The sequence below is a fragment of the Mesoplodon bidens genome, assembly GCF_964165515.1.
Source record: "Mesoplodon bidens genome assembly, chromosome: 10".
In the NCBI taxonomy this organism is placed as follows: domain Eukaryota; kingdom Metazoa; phylum Chordata; class Mammalia; order Artiodactyla; family Ziphiidae; genus Mesoplodon; species Mesoplodon bidens.
This window is the reverse complement of record NC_138172.1, coordinates 50,036,691-50,058,816: the sequence shown is the minus strand read 5'-3', so window position 1 is coordinate 50,058,816 and position 22,126 is coordinate 50,036,691. Positions and strand designations below refer to the sequence as shown.

Here is a 22,126-nt window from a genome sequence, read left to right as displayed (position 1 = left end):
TATCCCCAAATTTGGCAGCTTAGAAAACAAACAAACAAAAATCTACTTCTCTCACAGTTTCCATGGGTCACTCAGCGGCTTAGCTGAGTGATTCTTTTTTTTTTTTTTTTTTTTGCGGTACGCGGGCCTCTCACTGCTGTGGCCTCTCCCGTCGCGGAGCACAGGCTCCGGACGCGCAGGCCCAGCAGCCATGGCCCACGGGCCCAGCCGCTCCACGGCACATGGGATCCTCCCGGGGCACGAACCCGTATCCCCTGCATCGGCAGGCGGACTCCCAACCACTGCACCACCAGGGAGGCCCAGCTGAGTGATTCTGACTCAAGGCTTTTCATGAGGTTACAGTCAAGCTGTCAGCTAGGGCTGTACTCACCTGAAGGCTTGGTGAAGTGGTTATGTGCTTCCAAATTCACTCGAGTATCACCAGGCCTTAGTTCTTTGCTGGCTGTAAGCTGGAGATCTCAGTTCCCACATAGTGATGTGGGCTTCTCCATAGACTGACAGGTGTCTTCAGAGTGGCAACTAGCTTCCCCCAGAGCAAGTGATCTGAGAGGGAAAGAAAGAATCCCAATTGGAAGCCACAGTCATTTATAACCTGATCCTGGAAGTGACCTACCTTCCGTTCTTCTGTATTCTCTTGACACACAGACCAGCCCTGGTGCATGTGGGAGGTGCCACACAAGGCAGGGGTCACTGGGCGCCACCCTGTATTAACAGGATAACACAAACTCAAGGACATAACAGCAATATGAACTTTCTCGAATATATATAGTAACATAAAGACAGGACCCTTTAGGGCACCTTCACCTATTCAATTCCAGATTCCCAGATGATCATTACTGCTGCCCAAATTGTCGAGGTTCACAACATAATAATTAAAGTATATTAACTCAGTTGTAAAACAAATGCAAAGAATCCAGCATAAGGAAATTAAGTTACAGGCATCTAATCTTTTTTTTAAGCTGGTCTTTAATTTAGCATCTTCATAATTTAAAAACAGAGATAATATAATCAGCTTCCTTTGCCAATTATTAAGCAGTGGAGTAGTTCAAACAGGTTCAAATATCGATATACTTAAGTAGGATTTTTTTTTTTCTACTTGAAGTTACAATAGAGATTTATAGAAAAATACTTCCTGGTATTTACGCTTTAGCAAAATCCAGATTTTTTTTTAAATTAGAAGGGTTCTTGAATATTTTACAAATGTATCTTGGTTTCTAAGGGTGTGTGTGTGTGTCTGTGTGCGTGCTTTTGTACGTAGGTGCACAATCAATATATGCAGATTACTTCAGGGTTTTCTAGAAAAAGTTTTTCAAATTTAGTTTGAGAATTTTGGTATCTTGAAATAAGACCAATTTATCTATTATTTGGGAACTAAAATGTTGTTACTTAGAGCACACAACAATTTAGTTATCAAATAATAAATAAATGTACTTTTGTAGTCAGAAATACTTGAAATATAGCTCTTGTTTCCTTTGGCAAGAATTTCAACTTGTTTTATGATTAATCCTATGCAATGTTGTTCCTTTTAGGAAGGTTAAGTTGATAAAGCAATATATTTGAGAGAGACCTGTTTTGCCTGTAGGGTGATTTCTGAAGGGTATTTATGTATAAATAGGGATTTGGGGAGGACCTAATCTTTGGTCTCCTTTGCATGTGCTGGGATTCTTCAGGGAGAGCTGATGATGAGGGTGTGAGGCACCACCTGGCTTGGGGGTGGCACGTGGAAGAGAATTCTGTAAACCATCGGCAAAAACGTTTTCCTCCTTTAAAAAAAAAGACCTTTATTTACATCTGAGGATGCATATACCTGACAGCTCTGAATGCTAGGCTTAATTACTGTGACAATTTTATCTTTCTCTGCTATTAAAATTTGTAAGTTATTAATGCTACTTTACATACACACACACACACACACATATTTTCATCAGTTACTGAATCGTAGCCCATAACTGTCTCTTGTCTTATTTATGAAAATGTGGTAGATGGATGATGAGATGATTTTTTAGGACCTTTCCACAAAAATCAGGCAGATGCTGTGGAGGTAGGTTTTGGGGAACATCATCTTTGACTTGCAAGTAACTTATTTTTTAATTCAAAGAGTTTTGGGCTGCTTCTCTTTCCCCCAAATGCTATAGATTAATGAGTCTGAAGAGGTCATCATGTCTTTGATCAACTCCTTCAAAGAAGTAATTGAGTCTCAGTTATTCAGTACCAACCAGAACATCCTAAATGTAATTGACCTCTTTTCAACCTCAACAGATGAGAAATAACAAAGTATTAAATTCATCATGGATATCTGACACAATCTCACTTTTTTCACATACCAGGACTTGGCTCAAACTTGACTCAAACCAGTAGGGAAACCAAACTAAAGGAAATAAAGACAATGGGATATTTAGCTTACTTTAAAGAGATCCTCATAGGAATAATGTCAAGGGCACATCATCTGTATTTGTTTCCTTTTATAAAACTAAATGTCAAATTTTTTAAAAAATATTTTTCTGAAAAGCTTTTTTCTTAGTTGGCTGTTTTTGCCTTTTGTTTAATAAAATTTTTGCACACTTGATCTTCGGGATGCATGTTAAATGCACAGAGGTTAAAACAGAAATGGTTCTAGAGATGCCCCCATTAAAATGCTCAGGCCACTGAGAAAAACATTTATGTCCAATCTAGCCCTTTGGCTTAGTGGAAGGAAATGATTTCTCCAGTAAAATGTAGAAAGAAACCAATATCCTCCTGGCATCTCTGAGCAGTGGTTACATTAGCAGCATTTTTAATTCAAGAATTCGATATTGAAAGGTCATTATTATTTCTTTAGTTTTATTTTATCTTAAAATCGACCTATTAAGTCTCTATTTATCCCTTTAGCCAGGTGACTTATTCATCATTTAGAAAATCCACACGTATAATATGGTGTCTATATTTACATTTACAAACTTAATACTTTGAACATGGTTTTATATTAGTTCCTAAACACAGTCGTATTTTAGGACTGTTGCACCATATTTTGTTTAGACTTCTGTTTCTCTGTTTGTTAAAATTTAATTTGATCTACCTTTCCCGAGCACATAATGATCATGGAATTTTATCTTCCCTAAGTTGTATATTAAACCCAAGATAGCAGAGAAATGTGTGCTAGGGAATGCAAGCTAAGAAGAAAGTCACTGGGTTTTTTGTGTGAAAAACTAAGATATATTAGATGGAGCTTGATATTCTTTCCCGATTAACTTCATTTTATTCTCACTTGTTTTCTGAGCACCCCGCTGCCCCCGCCAACTCCCCCCCAAGATTGTTTGATAGCATCTCTTCAGTTTGAGAGTCTTGCAAGTCATCTGTTTATGTTGTGAGAGTTTATCGTTGCCAGGTCATAATTTCAGGATTGTGGCTTTACAGATCTCCCATCCTCAGGTGCATCGTGCCAAATTTGCACGCTCTGCCTTGATCTGAACTTGTCCTTTTCGCTCCTGACGGCGGCTGCATCTCGGCAGCCCTAGAGGAAACCACTAGCTCAGAACCTGATGCTCACAGGTTTCTCCAGCAGTTTCATTCACAACATCTCTCTTCTGACCTTGGCGCTACACAGGCTAAATCTGTTTGAAACCTGGAGACACCATGACGGAAAAGAGCTGCATGAGAATGGTTTACACTTCTAACTCTAACCGTTTTTTTTTTCCTTTTAAAAATTTCCATGTTTTCTGAAAATGGTACATATTTTTCTTAATTCTTTTCCTCTTGGAGGGGAAAAGTAGTTTGAAAAGCAGGCAAGGATTTGGGCCCCCTCAGCATATCCAGAACATCTGATACAATGCTTTTTTTTATTTTTCAGTCAGTTTGCTCCCAGGAAAGCCTTTTTGTGGAAAACAGGTAAAATGAAATTTGCTTTTTCATGTCTTTAGAGGAACAAAGTCTGTCATGTGTCTTGTTTTTCATAGATATACATATGCCATATATAAGTGTGTGCTTGAATATATGTATAAATAAATACATATATCTATGTGTACACACATATATATGCACACATATATGTTATTTAGCATGTCTAAAAGCTATTTAACTTGGGGGAAAAATTCCCTCCGTTACTTCCAAACATAAGTTTCAACAGTTTCCTCATTTAAAGTCTCAACTTCTGGTCCTTCCAAAGGTATAATCCTGTTGCCTTCCCCAGGCATTAAAAAGTATAAATGTTGAGACAGGAACTTGCAGTTTCATTGGCTTATTGAATAGGCTGCTAAAAGTACTTGTGTATTTGGTGTTATTGGCCACTTCCTGTGCCCTATCGTTATATGTAGCTACACAGATGATAATTTGAATAGTGTTGTTTTATATTTCTCATTCTAAATAATCTCTCAGTCTTCATAAAAGGCTGAACTTGGAAAACTTATCTAAACCAATCTAGATTTATCAGTGTACCTGGCTGGGTATTAGTAGAGAAGGTGGTGGTTATGACATGAATGTGTTAAAACATTTATACAAAGTCTTGAGTATAAGAGCAGAAGTTCTCAAATTTAGCATGTGCCTTTTAAAAATAGTTCTAAACTGATATAGATATTAAAATGCTCCATTGATTTAATTGCACCTTTTCAAGGGGAATTAAGGAATTCCTCATTAGCTGTACTGATCACATTAAAATGCATCACAGTGAGCAACTTGGATTGGAAATATGGTAGCCACTAAAAGAGTGGTGGTTAATTTCATTTCAGGTGTTGGCTTAATGGGTATCCCTATAAAATCGATTAAAATGGAGGCTATTTGATTAAATTCCAGTACTTAGAGAAAAGTTAAACCGGGCATTCAAGAGGATTGGTTTAGGGCCTCCCTGGTGGCGCAGTGGTTGAGAGTCCGCCTGCCAATGCAGGGGATACGGGTTCATGCCCCGGTCTGGGAGGATCCCATATGCCGTGGAGCGGCTGGGCCCGTGAGCCATGGCCGCTGGGCCTGCGCATCCGGAGCTTGTGCTCCGCAACGGGAGAGGCCGCAACAGTGAGAGGCCCGCATACCGCAAAAAGAAAAAAAAAAAAAAGAGGATTGGTTTAAAAAATGCCCTCATTCATAGTAGCAGTTAGAAAACGTCAAGTAACTACCCTCAACTGAATAACCTCTTGTAGAAGAAGGGATGAAAGTAGTGAACAGGTCTTTACAAGGCATCCAAAAGCATCCTCAAAAACCCATACAGTTTTCAACAAGTATTCCTTTTTTACAGTAAATTAAGAATCTGTGAGCTTTAACATCGTAGGGATGTTAAAGCAATCCAAAATTCTATATCCAGAATTGAATTTGGATGTTGGATTCAACATTTGGATGTTGAAGCAATCCAAAATTCTATATCCTTACCCAAAGAATAAAGTGAGCATTTAGAATTCAGTTTAGTAGGACATGTCATTCCCTAGTCTTCTAGCCAATCATTTTCCCTACTTACTCCCTAATCTTAGTCATATACTTGTGTTTTGTATGAAAAGACTGCTAGTGCACTTGTGTCCCTAATATTCAAATTGGATTATATTCATCAATACAATAATTTGTCACAAATATGCATTGCATATGTGAAGAAGTATTGATGGTCTGCAAAAGCAAAATTCTGAATAGATCCCTACAAAAATAAATATATTTCTTTGATACCTGCCTTTGGAAGGCATATTTCACTATGCCCCAAAAATAAAGAATAACTAATATTACCCAAAGAAAAAAATCGCAACTGATATATTTAATTAATTAAATGTCTATTATATCTATATCCATTTCTTTGATTCTCCCCTCCTCTTCCATTCCATCTGTTTCTTCTTCCCTTCCTTCTCCCTATCTAGCATCAGTACTTTATCCTAGTACTTTATCCTGAAAAATCAGGCTGCCATTAATTTATTAGGGCAAAACTCTACATCTTGAAAATAAACCGTAGCATATAGGGTTGATTTGCAAGACAGGTATGCCATAGTTGAGTACACATCCATTTAACATAGGGCATTTAGTACCCTTAGATTTTATATCATAAAAATCATGTTTTTCATTTCCAGTAGGCTCTTGGAAGACAGTAACATATGCAGTGAGACCTATAAGAAAAGACAGCTCTTTCGGTTGGTATGGTTTACTTTTTTAAAACTGTTTTCAGATGATGTGGTGGAATCAATGTTAAATATAAGTGTATTAGTGTAAAATATCTCTGTTCATGAAATAAAATATGTTCGGTTATCTCTTTGTAAAGCTTGTTACTGAGCTAGTGTTGAAGCCATATGGGGTCCTGTGAGATACAGGACTGGGAAACCAAATGCTTTGTCTACAGTCCTTTAGGGTTCTTCCTCTGATTTTCTGGGGTTTTTTCCTCCAGGACTAACTTTGACAGCACACTGATTTCACATTCCCAAATCAACTTTGGTGAATTACACTGAGTTAAAATTTCTCTTATAGCTTGCAATTGTGTATACGTTCCCAACACTGGAAAACAAATCAATGATAACTCTATTTGAGTAGTTGATTTTTAGCCACTACTATCCATCATAATATTTCAAACAATATTTTTTCAAGCACAGATTTTATTTCTAAAGAAAGATATGGGATTGTTTCCAATTATAATGAACTACTTAAATCAAGATCTGTGTGGGATAAGGAGAATAGATTTTATATATATATATAAAAAATATATATATAATATGTATAAAGTTTTATACTAGGCTAGAGAGTGCCATGAAAGCAGAGGTACTATACCCGCTCTCTCATTATTTTTTTAATTAAAAAAATTTTTTATCTCATTACTTTATTAAATGTGTCTCTACCATCCATTATAGGGCAATGGATACACAGTGCTATATATATTTTATATGTATATGTATATATATATATATATATTCAATACCTAATACATATATTTACCTAATATATATATTTAACATGCTAGTGCTTTTATGAATATTAGGATTCATCTCTGTTGTAGGAAAGGCAAAACAAACAAACCAACAAAACTTCTTGACCACTGAGAAAAAAAGGAAATACCCAAAAGTAAATGAATTCTGTGCTTAGAACATACCTTTTTGCTGTAAATCTGAACTTATGACCTCATCCTTAGAAAAGTTAGAGCAATTTCTTTTCTTTTTACACTTTGGCAGAAACAAACAAAAAAAAACAGGATCTATTTTTTAACTTCCTTTACTTTTCTAGGCTGAACTATGCATCTAATACCTTCCTCTTGTATCATTAGACAGTTTATTTTCACACTTGAAGATTAAGAAAATAACCTTGCATTTTTTCCCTTGAAAGCCCAGAGAAGGACTAGAATGTATCTGTGCTCATGCAGTCATACACCATGACCTGGCTTGTTTAGACCAGTATAGATAAAATGTGGGTTCTTGACCCCTAGAGGCATTTAGTTTTACATAGCCCCAAATCTGGTCCCTAGCCAGAGCTACTGTCTAGTGAAGTCAACCATCCCAAATATGGATGCTATAACCCACCAAAATTACCAAGCACAGAAACTCAGGAATATGACTTAGCACAAAGCCATCCAGACACTGATAAAAGCAGTTCAAAATGTACATCATACCTAACTTGGTAAAAAAAAAAAAAAAAAAAAAGTGTCACATTCAGACATGAAGGACAATACTTATCAGTTATGTTAATTAGCACAGAAGCAGAACTTAGAGTATGTGCTTTATGACTACTCTGGGGTCAAATTCTAGTTATGTACAAGAGGGCCAACGCCTCTTGATGGCCAGATATTCATTATCATTGTCTTCCTGGTTTCCAATAGAAGAAGACTAGGACTGGGCTTGTTAGGAAGTATAGGAAGGCACTTGTGGATATGATACCTATGATTCCACACCCAGATAGATATGAAATTCAGTTCTGGACCTTACCTTGCCAGTGTTAAGGTGAATGATTGATAGAGCAGCAAAAGATATGATTTCAGTGTATCCATATCTAGAGATCATAAATTAAATGCATTATTTTGAATCTCATTAATGCTAACTCTCTAAAGCAACAACTAAAATTCCATTTTTTATAAAATGCACAGATCTTGAGATGAGGATTTGAGCCAGTGGATTAGAGGTAGAAGAAGTTAAGGAAATCTTAGGTTGCCTTATTGGCTATGGGATGTGACATGAGCCTAGAGGAACTACCCAGTGCTTTAGAAACACACTAAAATGCACTTAGGAATAGTGGTGGACACCTCCTTTGCAGAGAAAGGCTTAGCCACTCTGGCATTTAGAGGAAGTCTAAATTCCTCCCAAGGAGGTGCAGAGTTGATAATTGAAGCAGACTTTAGTGATGATCGCCTCCATATGGAGAATTGCCTTCTGATGCATCCTGTATGCTGAGGACCACTCCAAATCTTTTCCTATAATAAATATTCTGCATTATCTACAGGGCAGATTATTGTCACACCCTTGGTACATTCATGGTTGCTAAATAATGATTTAGTCAGGCTTCATCAAGGGTGGGTCAAATTAATCAGAATTATATGAGGAAAGAATGAAGCTGAATTTGGAGATTTAAAGGGAAACAATCAGGAATAGAGCACCTTGAAAGGGCTGGTTTTTCTCCACCCAGTCTCTTCTGGGGGCTGTTTGAATTTCATAGGTGTTTAAGAACTAAAGTCACCTGGCCCTTGGTGAGTGTCTGATGCTTCCTACTCACAAACTAGTCTTTTTTTAAAATAGCCCTTGTTTCTAAAACCAGCCATCTCCGAGGTACAGAACACACAGAGAATGTTTGTAAGAAAACATTAAGAGAGGACAGCAGGGCGCTGAGTACTTTTTGTTTTGTGAATTTTCTGTTGCATTTCCTCCCCTCACTGTACAAAGTCTTTATCACAGACTAGCTGTTTCATCTTTATTATCTCCTGGATCCATTGACCTTCTTAAGTTTTCATAAAATGAAAGAAAACGTTTAGTAAGTAAAGTTGAAGCAAAACCTAAAATTTTCTGTATACCTTCTGTACAGTTTGGTGGGTGAGTGTTTCAATTAGATATGTATACTTCTAGCATCTCAACAGCCCATGATTGTCTTTAGAAGAATATTAATAAAACTGCTGTTCACCACTGTGATCAAGATTTCTATCACATTGCACAGTGATATGAAATTAGGGGTTATATCTATTGCCCATGGTTGTTGTCCCCTTTGCTTATTCATAATCCTTGAGAATCTTAGAATATTTTGATGATCCATTATTTCCAAACTGCAGAAAAGCCTTTGAAAAATAGTAACCAAGTCACTCTTTAAGCAGGTGGAAACCAATGAAAATGCAAATTTCATCAACTTTCTCTATAAAATACATGCAGTTGTGCACACTGCTTAGAAATACTCTGTAGTCTTCAAAAATGACTTTTGGCTATTGGATCTCTTCCAATAAGTTCAATCTTTTTCTATTTGAATTTTGAACAAATGTGTCATTTCATCTATGGAGCTATTTTGTTATTCCCATTGATCTCCTTGGAAAGTTTCGTGTCAGTGTAGTGTTTGCGCTGTTGTTATTATCACGAATTTTTCTATGTGAAAAGTATTAAAGGGCTCTTTCCTCTGCCCGTGAAAGTTAAACTCACTGGGCAAAATTCTCACCAAAGGTTAACAGAGGAATTCCTGTGATTTCTGTGCTGTCTGCCAAAGCCTTAATGAATCATAAAGTTAGCAGCTAAATTAGTAAGTGGCTTCGTTGAAACTGTGTATTTTACCATGGTCCAATTACTTAATGCTAAAGGGAAAGATGAAACTCTTTTTCAGTGGGAGTTGCTTTTAGGATCATTTAACATCATAATTGCTTTCAAACATGGATTCATTGTTGATTTGGGTCAGGAGAATTTACCTTCCTCTCTCCTCTCCACAAGAGAAGTTACCAATTATATCTTATATCCTATTTTTCTTGTTGTTTCCCCTTCACTGGCAGAGGGACCATGTGACATTTCTAGGTTTGGTTTTTCGTTTGTAGCATGAGTGTTTGTGTGACGTGTTACCTGTCTCTGTGTACATCAACAAGGTGTCTGTGCACTGTTTGTGAGGCGACAGATGTCATGGAAAGGGTTGACCAGAAGGGTCTTGTGTAGACGGTTCTTACAAGAAAGGTCCCGCTCTGTGTCCGTTCTGCTTTCGGAATCTAATGCTGTGCCGTGCATCTTTCTGGTGGCCACGCTCCAGGGGCAACAGAGACAGCTCGGGGAGAACATCTGGAAGTCGGCAGAGCAGCTCGGAGAATGAACTCAAGTGGTCCGACCACCAAAGAGCCTGGAGCAGCACAGATTCTGACAGCTCCAACCGCAATCTCAAACCTGCCATGACCAAGACGGCGAGTTTTGGGGGCATCACGGTGCTGACCAGGGGTGACAGCACATCCAGTAGCAGGAGTACCGGGAAGCTGTCCAAAGCAGGTAGTTAGTACTGAATGGGTTTATGTCCCATGGTAGTTTCCTCTGATTCCACCCAAGCTGTGTGGTCAGTGCTCTCACTGACTTCCCTGAACTAAAGATAATGATGTGAATGATATTAATCACTGAGATAGCAAAAAAGTCAGAAGGTGCAATTTAAATAACAATACTGCCTCTTGCGAGCTGTGTGCCTGGGTCCAATTATTAACCTCTCTAATCTTCAATTTCCTTATCTATAAAGTGTGGGTGATAATAGAATGTTACTGTAACTCCCCTCAGTAGACTATTGTAAGTTTAAATTTGACCATTTATATAAAATCAGTTACCAAGGCACCTGCACAAGGCAGCTATTTAACCAAGGTTAGCTATTTTTAAAAATTCAATATTATGATTTATTCCTTAAAGATATGGAATAGGATAAGGAAAGAGAGCCTCAGAAATTTTCAAGTTTCCAAGTAGCTAGGTGCATGCATCTTCTTTTTCCCGTTTTCGTCTTGTAAGTGAATAGTGATGTTTTGACATAGGTAGTTGGAGTTTGCATTCATACTGGTGCATTCATAGCCTGCATGTGCAGTGAGTGGGAGTCCAGGGCCGCGAGGGGGAATGAATGCTGAATGGACAACGCCAAGCAGAGGTTAAACACGGGCAGTCCTCCACTGTGAATACTTTCCCAACCAAGCTTCTCACTAACGCTGGGGAGCCTCTTTGTGAAATCTCAGCTCATTATGCTAATGGTTTAACATAATTATGTTGTTGACAAGTGCTTCCTAAGAAATTATCTTGTGTTTTCCTACATAGGCAGAAAATTAATAGCATCTAGTCTCAGCCACTACTTTATGTATACATCCTGCTTCTTGGAAAGACTCAGGTGGGCTCGCACTGCCTTCTGTCATTTTTATTCACCAATTGGAGAATTCTTGATTTCTTCCTCTAATTAATTGCTCTTATATCCCACTATTGCAGCAACTGAAGTCAAGAAAATCCACTGTGGTACACTTGAGTTCCTGTAAACTAAGAAAGGTTAAAGGGTTTTAAATCTCCTTCAAACGCAGAAACCAAGTACCTTAAATGGTGCACTTAAAAATTCCAGCACACCCAAAGAGCTCTTAAGATTTTTAAATTAATCGACCTTCTCCACACACCAACCACCAATCATCTCCAAAGCAAAGCTCTTTGGAAACATTTAAAACACTTCAAGAATGCTAAAATGCCATGTTCTTTGAAGAATGATTAGAAATTGTAAGTGCTTCAGACATTTTTTTTTCTTTTCATCTAAGTGTCTCCATTTGAAAGCCTGTCAAGGTACAGGAATGGCAAGGAAAAAAATGAAAGGGGATCAAGATAGGATGTCAAAACAAACTTACAATCTCCCAAGATGGTTTTATGAAGCCAAGCTGTCAATTTTGCTGTCATGGAGCTTCAGAACCACACAAGTTTCTGATTTTTTACTTTATTGTTCACAGTGGAATGGCAAACTTTTTTTGACCTTTTAGAAACTAAGTCTGGAGTTGTGACGTTTAAGTTATTCTTCTCCTCCTCTAATTCTAGCTTCAAATAGTTAATAATGAGACTCTTTCCAGGTGGGAAACATGTTTTGCTACATTTGGGGAAAAGCATATTAACCGAAGTCAGAATGCACAAGCACATCCTCTTGAGATCTGGGCTGTATTTCCCTTATTGTATCCCCTGCACTGAGCACTGCAGTGGTCACCTATCAGGGGTCCAGTGCAGGCGTGTGGAGACAGCTGATTTCATCACATCCTCATTGGGAAGAGGACTTGAATGGCGATTGCACCGCGACCCCAGCTGTTTCTTGGTAGTGGCGATGGGGTTGTGAGATAAGTGTGTGTGATATCTATTTCTTTCCACACTGGCCACACCATGTTGGGTTTTTTGTTTGTTTGGTTGGTTGGGTTTTTAAATCTAATTTTTATTTTATATTGGGGTATAGTTGATTTACAATGTTGTGTTAGTTTCAGGTGTACAGCAAAGTGGTTCAGTTATACATATAACTGAATTCTTTTTCAGATTCTTTTCCCATATAGGTTATTACAGAGTGTTGAGTAGAGTCCCCTGTGCTATACAGTAGGTCCTTGTTGATTATCGATTTTATATATATTAGTGTGTATCTGTTAATCCCAACCTCCTGATTTATCCCTCCCCACTCTTCCCTCTTTGGGAACCATAAGTTTGTTTTCAAAGTCTGTGAGTCTGTTTCTGTTTTGTAAATAAGTTCACTTGTATTGTTTTTATAGATTCCACATATAAGTGATATCATATGGTATTTGTCTTTCTCTTTCTGACTTACTTCACTTAGTATGATAATCTCTAGGTCCATCCATGTTGCTACAGATGGCATTATTTCAACCTTTTTATGGCTGAGTCTTATACATCGTATATGTGTACCACATCGTCTTTATCCGTTCATCTGTCGATGGACATTTAGGTTGCTTCCATGTCTTGGCTATTGTAAATAGTGCTGCCATGAACGTGGGGTTGAGAAATAAGTGTGTGATATCTGTTTCTTTCCACACTGGCCACACCATGTTGTTTTACTGGCATCCTTCCATCTTGATGTCCAGAGCAGGGCTTCTCGACTTTAGCTGCATCAGACTCACAAGAAGAATTTGTTCAAGCACGATGGCTTCTCTACAAACCAAGCTTGAGAAACAACTGCTCTGGAGAAGTAAGATAGCCTTCCGTTTTGTTTTCACCATTTTACATGGCCTGGCATCTTGTTTTCTGGAGGCAAGAGTATCCTTGTTGTTGTTACCTTCCAGGTCTGTGCCCTGGGGTATTTCTGGAGCCCGTGCAAGATGCCTCATCTTTCCATCACTTCCTCTTCTCTGTTTATTTTCGTCACTACACTAATGCATCCTGGATATTCTTTTTCCCTCGTAATTTCAGAAGCTTTTGGTTATTCTACTGAACTCTGACACTTGGATCTGGAAACATTTTCTCAAACTCAGGAGAAAAAAATACTCATGGTTCAGGGTCCCTGTAAAAGAAAAATTGTATCTGATGAGTTAAAGAGGCAGGAAGACTTTACCCAGAACTAATTCAATAGAGGTCAAGACTGTTGCAGTAGGGGAGAGAAACTAAACTCAACCCCGCTGAAACAAAGGCAGGAGAGTCTGTAAGTGAGCTAGAGGGCCTTAAATAGGTGATTGGTCAATTTGATTAGACCGCCTGTGTTTGCTAATTGGTGCTGACACTTGCAGAGAAAGGCACCGTTTTTCATGAGGACTTCACTTCAAAGGGACAGCTCCCAAGTCCTTAATAAAGACCTTCCCCGGTTGTAAAACTGATAAAAGGCTGGGAGAAGATTTGCATCTACAAAGCACCCAGCTGATCTTCCTGTGCTATGCTGCTGCTTCCCACTAGCTGTCTATTTTACGTTTGGTAGTGTATATATGTCCATGCCACTCTCTCACTTTGTCATAGCTTACCCTTCCCCCTCCCCATATCTTCAAGTCCATTTTCTAGTGGGTGTGTGTCTTTATTCCCATCTTACCCCTAGCTTCTTCATGACATTTTTTTTCTTAGATTCCATACATATGTGTTAGCATACGGTATTTGTCCTCTTTCTGACTTCCTTCACTCTATATGACAGACTCTAGGTCCATCCACCTCACTACAAATAACTCAATTTCGTTTCTTTTTATGGCTGAGTAGTATTCCATTGTATATATGTGCCACATCTTCTTTATCCATTCATCCGATGATGGACACTTAGCTTGTTTCCATCTCTGGGCTATTGTAAATAGGGCTGCTATAAACATTTTGGTACATGACTCTTTTTGAATTATGGTTTTCTCAGGGTATATGCCCAGTAGTGGGATTGCTGGGTCATATGGTAGTTCTATTTGTAGTTTTTTAAGGAACCTCCATACTGTTCTCCATAGTGGCTGTATCAATTTACATTCCCATCAACAGTGCAAGAGTGTTCCCTTTTCTCCACAACCTCTCCAGCATTTATTGTTTATAGATTTTTGTTGATGGCCATTCTGACCGGTGTGAGATGATATCTCATTGTAGTTTGGATTTGCATTTCTCTAATGATTAATGATGTTGAGCATTCTTTCATGTGTTTGTTGGCAATCTGTATATCTTCTTTGGATAAATGTCTATTTAGGTCTTCTGCCCACTTTTGGATTGGGTTGTTTGTTTTTTTGTTATTGAGCTGCATGAGCTGCTTGTAAATTTTGGAGATTAATCCTTTGTCAGTTGCTTCATTTGCAAATATTTTCTCCCACTCTGAGGGTTGTCTTTTGGTCTTGTTTATGGTTTCCTTTGCTGTGCAAAAGCTTTCAAGTTTCATTAGGTCCCATGTGTTTATTTTTGTTTTTATTTCCATTTCTCTAGGAGGTGGGTCAAAAAGTATCTTGCTGTGATTTATGTCATAGAGCGTTCTGCCTATGTTTTCCTCTAAGAGTTTGATAGTATCTGGCCTTACATTTAGGTCTTTAATCCATTTTGAGTTTATTTTTCTGTATGGAGTTAGGGAGTGTTCTAATTTCATACTTTTACATTTACCTGTCCAGTTTTCCCAGCACCACTTATTGAAGAGGCTGTCTTTTCTCCATTGTATATCCTTGCCTCCTTTATCAAAGATAAGGTGACCGGGCTTCCCTGGTGGCGCAGTGGTTGAGAGTCCACCTGCCAATGCAGGGGACACGGGTTCGTGCCCCGGTCCAGGAAGATCCCACATGCCGCGGAGCGGCTGGGCCCGTGAGCCATGGCCGCTGAGCCTGCGTGTCTGGAGTCTGTGCTCCACAACAGGAGAGGCCACAGCAGTGAGAGGCCCACGTACCACACACACAAAAAAAAAAGATAAGGTGACCATATGTGCGTGGGTTTACCTCTGGTCTTTCTATCCTGTTCCATTGATCTATATTACTGTTTTTGTGCCAGTACCATACTGTCTTGATTACTGTAGCTTTGTAGGATAGTCTGAAGTCAGGGAGCCTGATTCCTCCAGCTCCATTTTTCATTCTCAAGATTGCTTTGGCTATTCAGGGTCTTTTGTATTTCCATACAAATTGTGAAACTTTTTGTTATAGTTCTGTGAAAAATGCCATTGGTAGTTTGATAGGGATTGCATTGAATCTGTAGATTGCTTAGGGTAGTAGAGCTATTTTCACAATGTTGATTCTTCAAACCCAAGAATGTGGTATATCTCTCCATCTATTTGTATCATCTTTAATTTCTTTCATCAGTGTCTTATAATTTTCTGCATACAGGTCTTCTGTCTCCTTAGGTGGGTTTATTCCTAGATATTTTATTCTTTTTGTTGCACTGGTAAATGGGAGTGTTTTCTTAATTTCACTTTCAGATTTTTCATCATTAGTGTATAAGAATGCCAGAGATTTCTGTTCGTTAATTTTGTATCCCGCTACTTTACCAAATTCATTGATTAGCTCTAGTAGTTTTCTGGTAGCATCTTTAGGATTCTCTATGTATAGTATCATGTCATCTGCAAACAGAGACAGCTTTACTTCTTCTTTTCCGATTTGGATTCCTTTTATTTCTTTTTCTTCTCTGATTGCTGTGGCTAAAACTTCCAAAACTATGTTGAATAAGAGTGGTGAGAGTGAGCAACCTTGTCTTGTTCCTGATCTTAGTGGAAATGGTTTCAGTTTTTCACCATTGAGGACGATGTTGGCTGTGGGTTTGTCATATATGTCCTTTATTATGTTGAGGAAAGTTCCCTCTATGCCTCCTTTCTGCAGGGTTTTTATCATAAATGGGTGTTGAATTTTGTCGAAAGCTTTCTCTGCATCTAATGAGGAGCAGAGATGCGCTAAGAAAAGGGAGGTAAAGGCCCTGTAATCAGAAAGAAACCTATTTAAAGTATAGTTAAGCTGAGGGGAACTTCAAGGGCATCATCCTCACCTCTACTCATCATTTAGTCTGGTGGCTTATATTTTACAAAAGAAGACATTGAGGTCTAAAGAAGATGTCACTTCCTGAAGGAAATACAACTAGTTCTGGAAGAACTGGAACCAAAACTCAGGGTGCTCCCTCCCTGGCAAGTGAATGCTTATTCCGTCCTCCAAGGGAATCTTCCCCTGCCCTTTCCTTTCTGCCCCATCCCTTTCCTGGATTTCCATTTTGCTTTGACTTATGATCTCTTTTCCAATCTCTTCCCATTTTTCCCTTTTCCTATGTCCCTCTTGAGGGTTCACCTGAGGCTTTCACCCAGCCACCCTGGTGTCTTCGGTCTACACCTCCCACCAGCTGCCCCTCAGGGTGCAGCTTCAATTTCTGAGCATCCCATTGTGAGTAGCATTGAATTTCTGTGCAGTATCTCCTAGAACTTGGCATAGGCCTGGTCAGGGCCCTGGTCTTACCTGGTTCTTGCTGGAATGACTTTAGGGTAAACACATGACCTGTAGGCTTCAAGGTTGGTCCCTGAAGTTGCATTGCCTGGGTTTGAACTCAGACTCCTCCAAGCGCTAACTGCACTTGGGAAATTTACTTAATGTCTCTGAGGATCAGCTCTCATCTGCAAAATGAGGTTGCTATGAAAAGTAGATTAGATAATTCGTATAGCGTGATTAACACTGTGTTTGTCACATAGACATACTATTTAAATATTTGCCATTGCTGTCACTAAGTCCCTAAAAAAAGGAAGCACAAACCACTCTTAGCACCCAAAGTAGTAAAGTTCTCAAATATTAATTATTTTTTAAAATCTGTGAACACTTCTAATCCTGTGCCTTTTATCACCATTGGTAGCAGCCATTTTTGATCAAGAATTTCAGTAATGCTGGCTACGTGTCGAATACTGCTTTACCTGATTCTATGTGATGGATGTTTAGAAGCTGGTCAGAGCTGGTTATATGCCAGCCTGGCTGCAGGGTGATTGCTGAGCCATCCCTCCAGGGAGGTCTGACTGCTTCCATCTTTGCAAGTGTTGAGAGTTTAAGCCAAATTTACTTTTCCTTCTTCCCTTCTTTTAACCTGTGGGATCAAATCATTTCCATTATCTTTACCTTGTCTCCTCATTATTCCTGTTGAAGCTGCTGCTTTTTCTCAGCCAGTAGAAGGAAATATTGTCAATCAGTGAAGAATGGCCATCTTCCAAAAGCCAAAATGAAGTCATCTTTTGGATTTTGTTGACGCACGTTAGTCTCTGTGTATCGATCTCCACCACCAGCACACGTGCCCAGGATGGTGCTAGATGCCTTGTTAGCCCCGACTTTTACTGTCTAACCCCTCAGCCTGGATGTGGGCTGAGTCAGTTGTATATGAGCTTCATCATCAGGGGTCAGGAAGTGTTATTGTATTATTACTGTTCTTGCTGCTGTTGTTGATGCTGCTAAGTGTCAAACTTGGACTGTAGCATCAAATCATGGGCACAAGTCCACAAACGCACGCTACAGTTTGCACTGGGGCAGTGGCTGCAGGATCAGACGTGTCAGCCATGTGGTCTCAAAACTACTGTTAGTATTTCCACATTTCCTTTTATCCTTCATTTTTCTGCCCATACATTATTCAGAACCCCATCAGCATTAGTTAGATGGAGCATCCTGAATTAATCTGAAACTTTATCATTCTGAATAATAAAGTCATGGAAAAAGCAGAGAAGATTCCCACCCGAGAACACTGGTGGCAGTCGGTGTTGGGTCATGGTTAAATCTAGATCCGTCTGCCTGGATCACATCCCAGCTCTGTCACTGTCTACCTGTATGAGTTGGCTTGAGTTAGCTGCCTTTTCTGTGCTTCCATTTCCCTATCTATCTAGGCAGTATAGTCCTTATAATTACAGTGTTTATCAGGTACCCACATGTACTAAATGCTCAGTAAATATCACTGTCCTTCTTCTCAAAAATTACCACACTCTCCAATGGCCCCTCTTCTCTGCAATCACATGTTGTATTCCTCTCATGTATTTAAGAACTTGAAAAAGAGTAGGTACATGTATATGTGTAACTGAATCACTTGCTGTACACCTGAAACTAACACAACATTGTTAATCAACTATACTCCAATATAGAATAAAATTTTCAATAAAAATAAAACAAAAAGGTCTTCAGTTTACCATAATTTAGAACTCCATATTCTCATTAAAGATGACAAATCACTTACTATTCCTTTAATCACTTATTAGTACTGGAATAAGTTAGGGCTGTAGAGTTGAAATTCATATGTCAGCCACACTTTTTATTATTAAAAATGCTGAGAATTTTAGAAGGAACATAACAAAAACAGATAGTAGAACTAAAAGCCATATCATTTCAAAGATAAACTTCATCACATGTTATTTTGTTACTTACATTCTTCCCAGTATCCACTGTACAGAATATTTTTCCTCTTTATGTTTTGCAGAAAGATAATTTATAAGGCATTATACTAAACATCACTTTGAAAAAGTGGTTTAATAAAAGAACCTGTGTTCAGGAAAAAAAAAGGTCTTCAGTTTAAGGGCACATTTTAGAATCTTCTAAACAATCTTAACTATTCCTTATATGTGTTAACCTTTAATGACACAGAATAATGCTTTTTTTGGTGTGTGGTACACGGGCCTCTCACCGTTGCGGCCTCTCCCGTCGCGGAGCACAGGCTCCAGACGCGCAGGCCCAGCGGCCATGGCTCATGGGCCCAGCCGCTCCGCGGCACGTGGGATCCCCCCAGACCGGGGCACGAACCCGCGTCCCCTGCACCGGCAGGCGGACTCCCAACCACTGCGCCACCAGGGAAGCCCGAATAATGCATTTTTAATGACATAAATCAATAATGTGGGCTAATAGTTTTTAAAGTTTCTTATACTCCATTCTTGCAACCTATGATATCACTCAATCCATCTGTTAGTTTGAATTCACAGATACAGAAATTTTGCTCAGTGCATTTTCTCTCTGAGGCTCTGGTTAATATTCAGACCCCAGAATAGCCACAGTAAAGGGTGAGGGTGCTGGAGCTGCTTGGCTCTGGTTGTAGTGAAGAGTGGCTGGTGCCTAATGGACGTGGGCTATAGCTTTTCTTGTCCACACTGGAGGGAAAGGGAGATGATTAGGGCTGGATTCCATCTTGGGAGCTTCTGCACACTGACCCAGTTACTTACATATTTGAGAAATCTACAGTCCACAAATCTCCCCATGATTCTACTCTTCTGTGTCATGTGAAGGATGCTCAGTCAATATCATGACAGCCAAGCCCTCCTTGGTTCACCTCTTGGTCATATTAACAAGACTTCTGTGCGTATGGGAGGTACAGTGCAGCTCTTAAGCATTTCTAATAGGAATAAGCTAGTTCTTCTACTCACATTTGAGGGAAAAGATTGTTTCTGACCGTGACCCTTCAAAACGCAGCTTTACGGATGTTGGAGAACCAGTACTTTAGAACCATCTGCGTGACCACAGACTCCTCCTTAAACTGCAGTCTCTTTAACCTCCATCCCAGTCATTTTAGTGTCGTAACTCCAGCTCAGTGAGACATTTCCACTTCATTAGTTTCTCAGGGAGATGGCAGTTTTCAGGCCCTGAGTTCCCAGCTTTATGGAACCATTTACCAATTCATCACCCTAGTGGCATGTGAGAAGCCGGAAAGAGAGAGCTCATTCTTAATCTCTCTTTTCCTAGGAATCTGACACATCTGAAAAATATGCAGCAAATATTTCAATCAAATGTGGGAGGGGCATTAGTTAATCTCATGCTGCAGTGCTCACCTCAAATTCTTTAGTGATGGATTCTTTACACTAAGTAGTGGTTTCTCTCCTCTCCTCCATGTGGAATGATTTGTTGATTTGTGTCTCTCCGGTAGGTTCTGAGTCCTCCAGCAGTGCAGGCTCGTCAGGATCACTGTCGCGTACCCATCCACCTCTCCAGAGCACACCGCTGGTCTCGGGCGTGGCAGCCACTTCTCCCGGCTGCGTGACCTACCCAGAGAATGGGATGGGAGGCCAGGTCGCTCACAGCAGCACCAGCTACATCCTCCTTCCACTCGAAGCTGCCACAGGCATCCCACCCGGAAGCATCCTTCTTAACCCACATACAGGTTCGTTCATTACCTCTGCTTTGGCTGAGACATTAATATCAGAGGTTTATTCTTGTGTGTGAGCTTATAAATTTGCTAGCAAGTGTTCTGAAAATTCCTGGTGCGTGGATTGTTGTGTAGGGTCTTGATTTAGGAAGAGCAGATCTATAGAGAGCTGGAATCTATATCTCTGTATCGCTATCAATATTGGTATGTAAATCAAAATACAGATACTTCCCAGAAATATCCACTTTTCTCTCTGTCCTCTCTTCCTTGAGCACGGTGTCTCTCACGTATTCCCAGGAGCTAAGATCAGAAACCACAGAGTGATGAATTGGGATGTACTAATTGAAAATTGATGTTTCTCAGACCAAATCCATGGTTAGCTTGTTGTTGTGTCAAAAGTATTTCTGCATCCAAGATATTTCAGGAACTTGAGATCTCGATTGGAGCACATAGCAGATTCTTCACTACAGAAATTGACTTCCCACCTTAGAACTCCCTGCAACTCCCACTGGGGAATAAGGAACAGCAGTGGCAAGAGAATACAGAGGGCAAGTTCTTATGTATTTTAGGGATTTTAGGATTAGACTGGTTTTGGTGGGGTTTGGAAAATTGGTAGCTTCATGACTATTGTTTCTTTCATGATGAATGGCCATTTTTTTACTTTTTTTAAATTGAGGTATAGTTTTACAATATTATATAAGTTACAGGTGTACAATATGGTGATTCACAATTTTTAAAGGTTATGCTCCATTTATACTTATTGTAAAATATTGGCTATATTCCCCGTGTTGTACAGTATATCCTTGTGGTTTGTTTTATACCTAACAGTTTGTACATCTTACGTTTTTTACTTTTTAAATTTCTCTTGTGGTCAGTTAACTTCCACACTAATTTCAGAGGACCCAGAGCTTTGGGCAAATAGACTGATGAACACCTGCTTCATGGGGGAAACTTCTCAACCAGAGGCAATTTTTCCACGCCTCCAAGGCCATTTGGCAATATCTGCAGATATTTTGATTATCATGACCTAGGGAGGAGGGGCTGCTACTGGCATCTAAGAAGGTAGAGACCAGAGATGCTACTAAACATCTTATAATGCACAGAACAGCCCCTGACACAGGAAGATTATCCAGCCCAATATGTTAGTCGTGCCAGGGCTGGTAAACCCTGGGTTAGAAGGCTTGATTTGACAAGTCACTTCTCTAGAAACCATTGAAAGAGATTGAAAAAAAAAATTTTCTCAAAATATATCTGAGGTTTGGTTTAGATTACTTAAAAATGCAACGCTGGATGAGAATCTCATAAAAGTGATCTGGCTCAATCTTCTCACATGTCTAGTGCTGCTAATAATTAGGAAATTCAGAGAAGCATGAGCATGACAGTAAAACAGTTACTTGAATAATTGCCACATTTTCATGAAAACATATGGCACATTCTTAAGGAATGGTGTTTGAGACATTTTGAAAATGCCATAAGTTTGAGGGAAAAGGAGGCATAATCATTTTATTGAAAACCATTTGAAAGCTTTCAGATTAGATACTTCCAAGGAGAATATTAGATATCTGGATTAGTGTAAGCACTATAAAGGAAATGAAAGGAAAACCAGCATCATATTCATTACTCTGGGCACAGATCAAAGTATGATCTGACTCTGTCAGCTTTAATTCTTTCACTTTTAATTGAGATGGAAGGTTTGTAGACAAGAGTAGCCACTAAGCATAGTTTTGAGTGGTATGTTTTAACCAAAATTGCAGAGTATTTTGGGAAAGCTCAAAAGAGTATTTTTTAGGGTACAGCAC

General features: G+C 39.2%; 1 protein-coding gene across 1 annotated transcript in view; it reads left to right on the top strand.

The window, feature by feature from the left end:
* The window catches only part of ARPP21 (cAMP regulated phosphoprotein 21), a 119,488-nt gene that overhangs the window by 28,777 nt on the left and 68,585 nt on the right, over positions 1-22,126 (top strand). The window contains exons 11-14 of the mRNA XM_081246596.1: positions 3,827-3,864; positions 6,009-6,068; positions 10,117-10,346; positions 20,109-20,342. Of these exons, the coding sequence (XP_081102722.1) occupies positions 3,827-3,864; positions 6,009-6,068; positions 10,117-10,346; positions 20,109-20,342 (562 nt within the window). The remainder of the gene's footprint in view (positions 1-3,826; positions 3,865-6,008; positions 6,069-10,116; positions 10,347-20,108; positions 20,343-22,126) is intronic.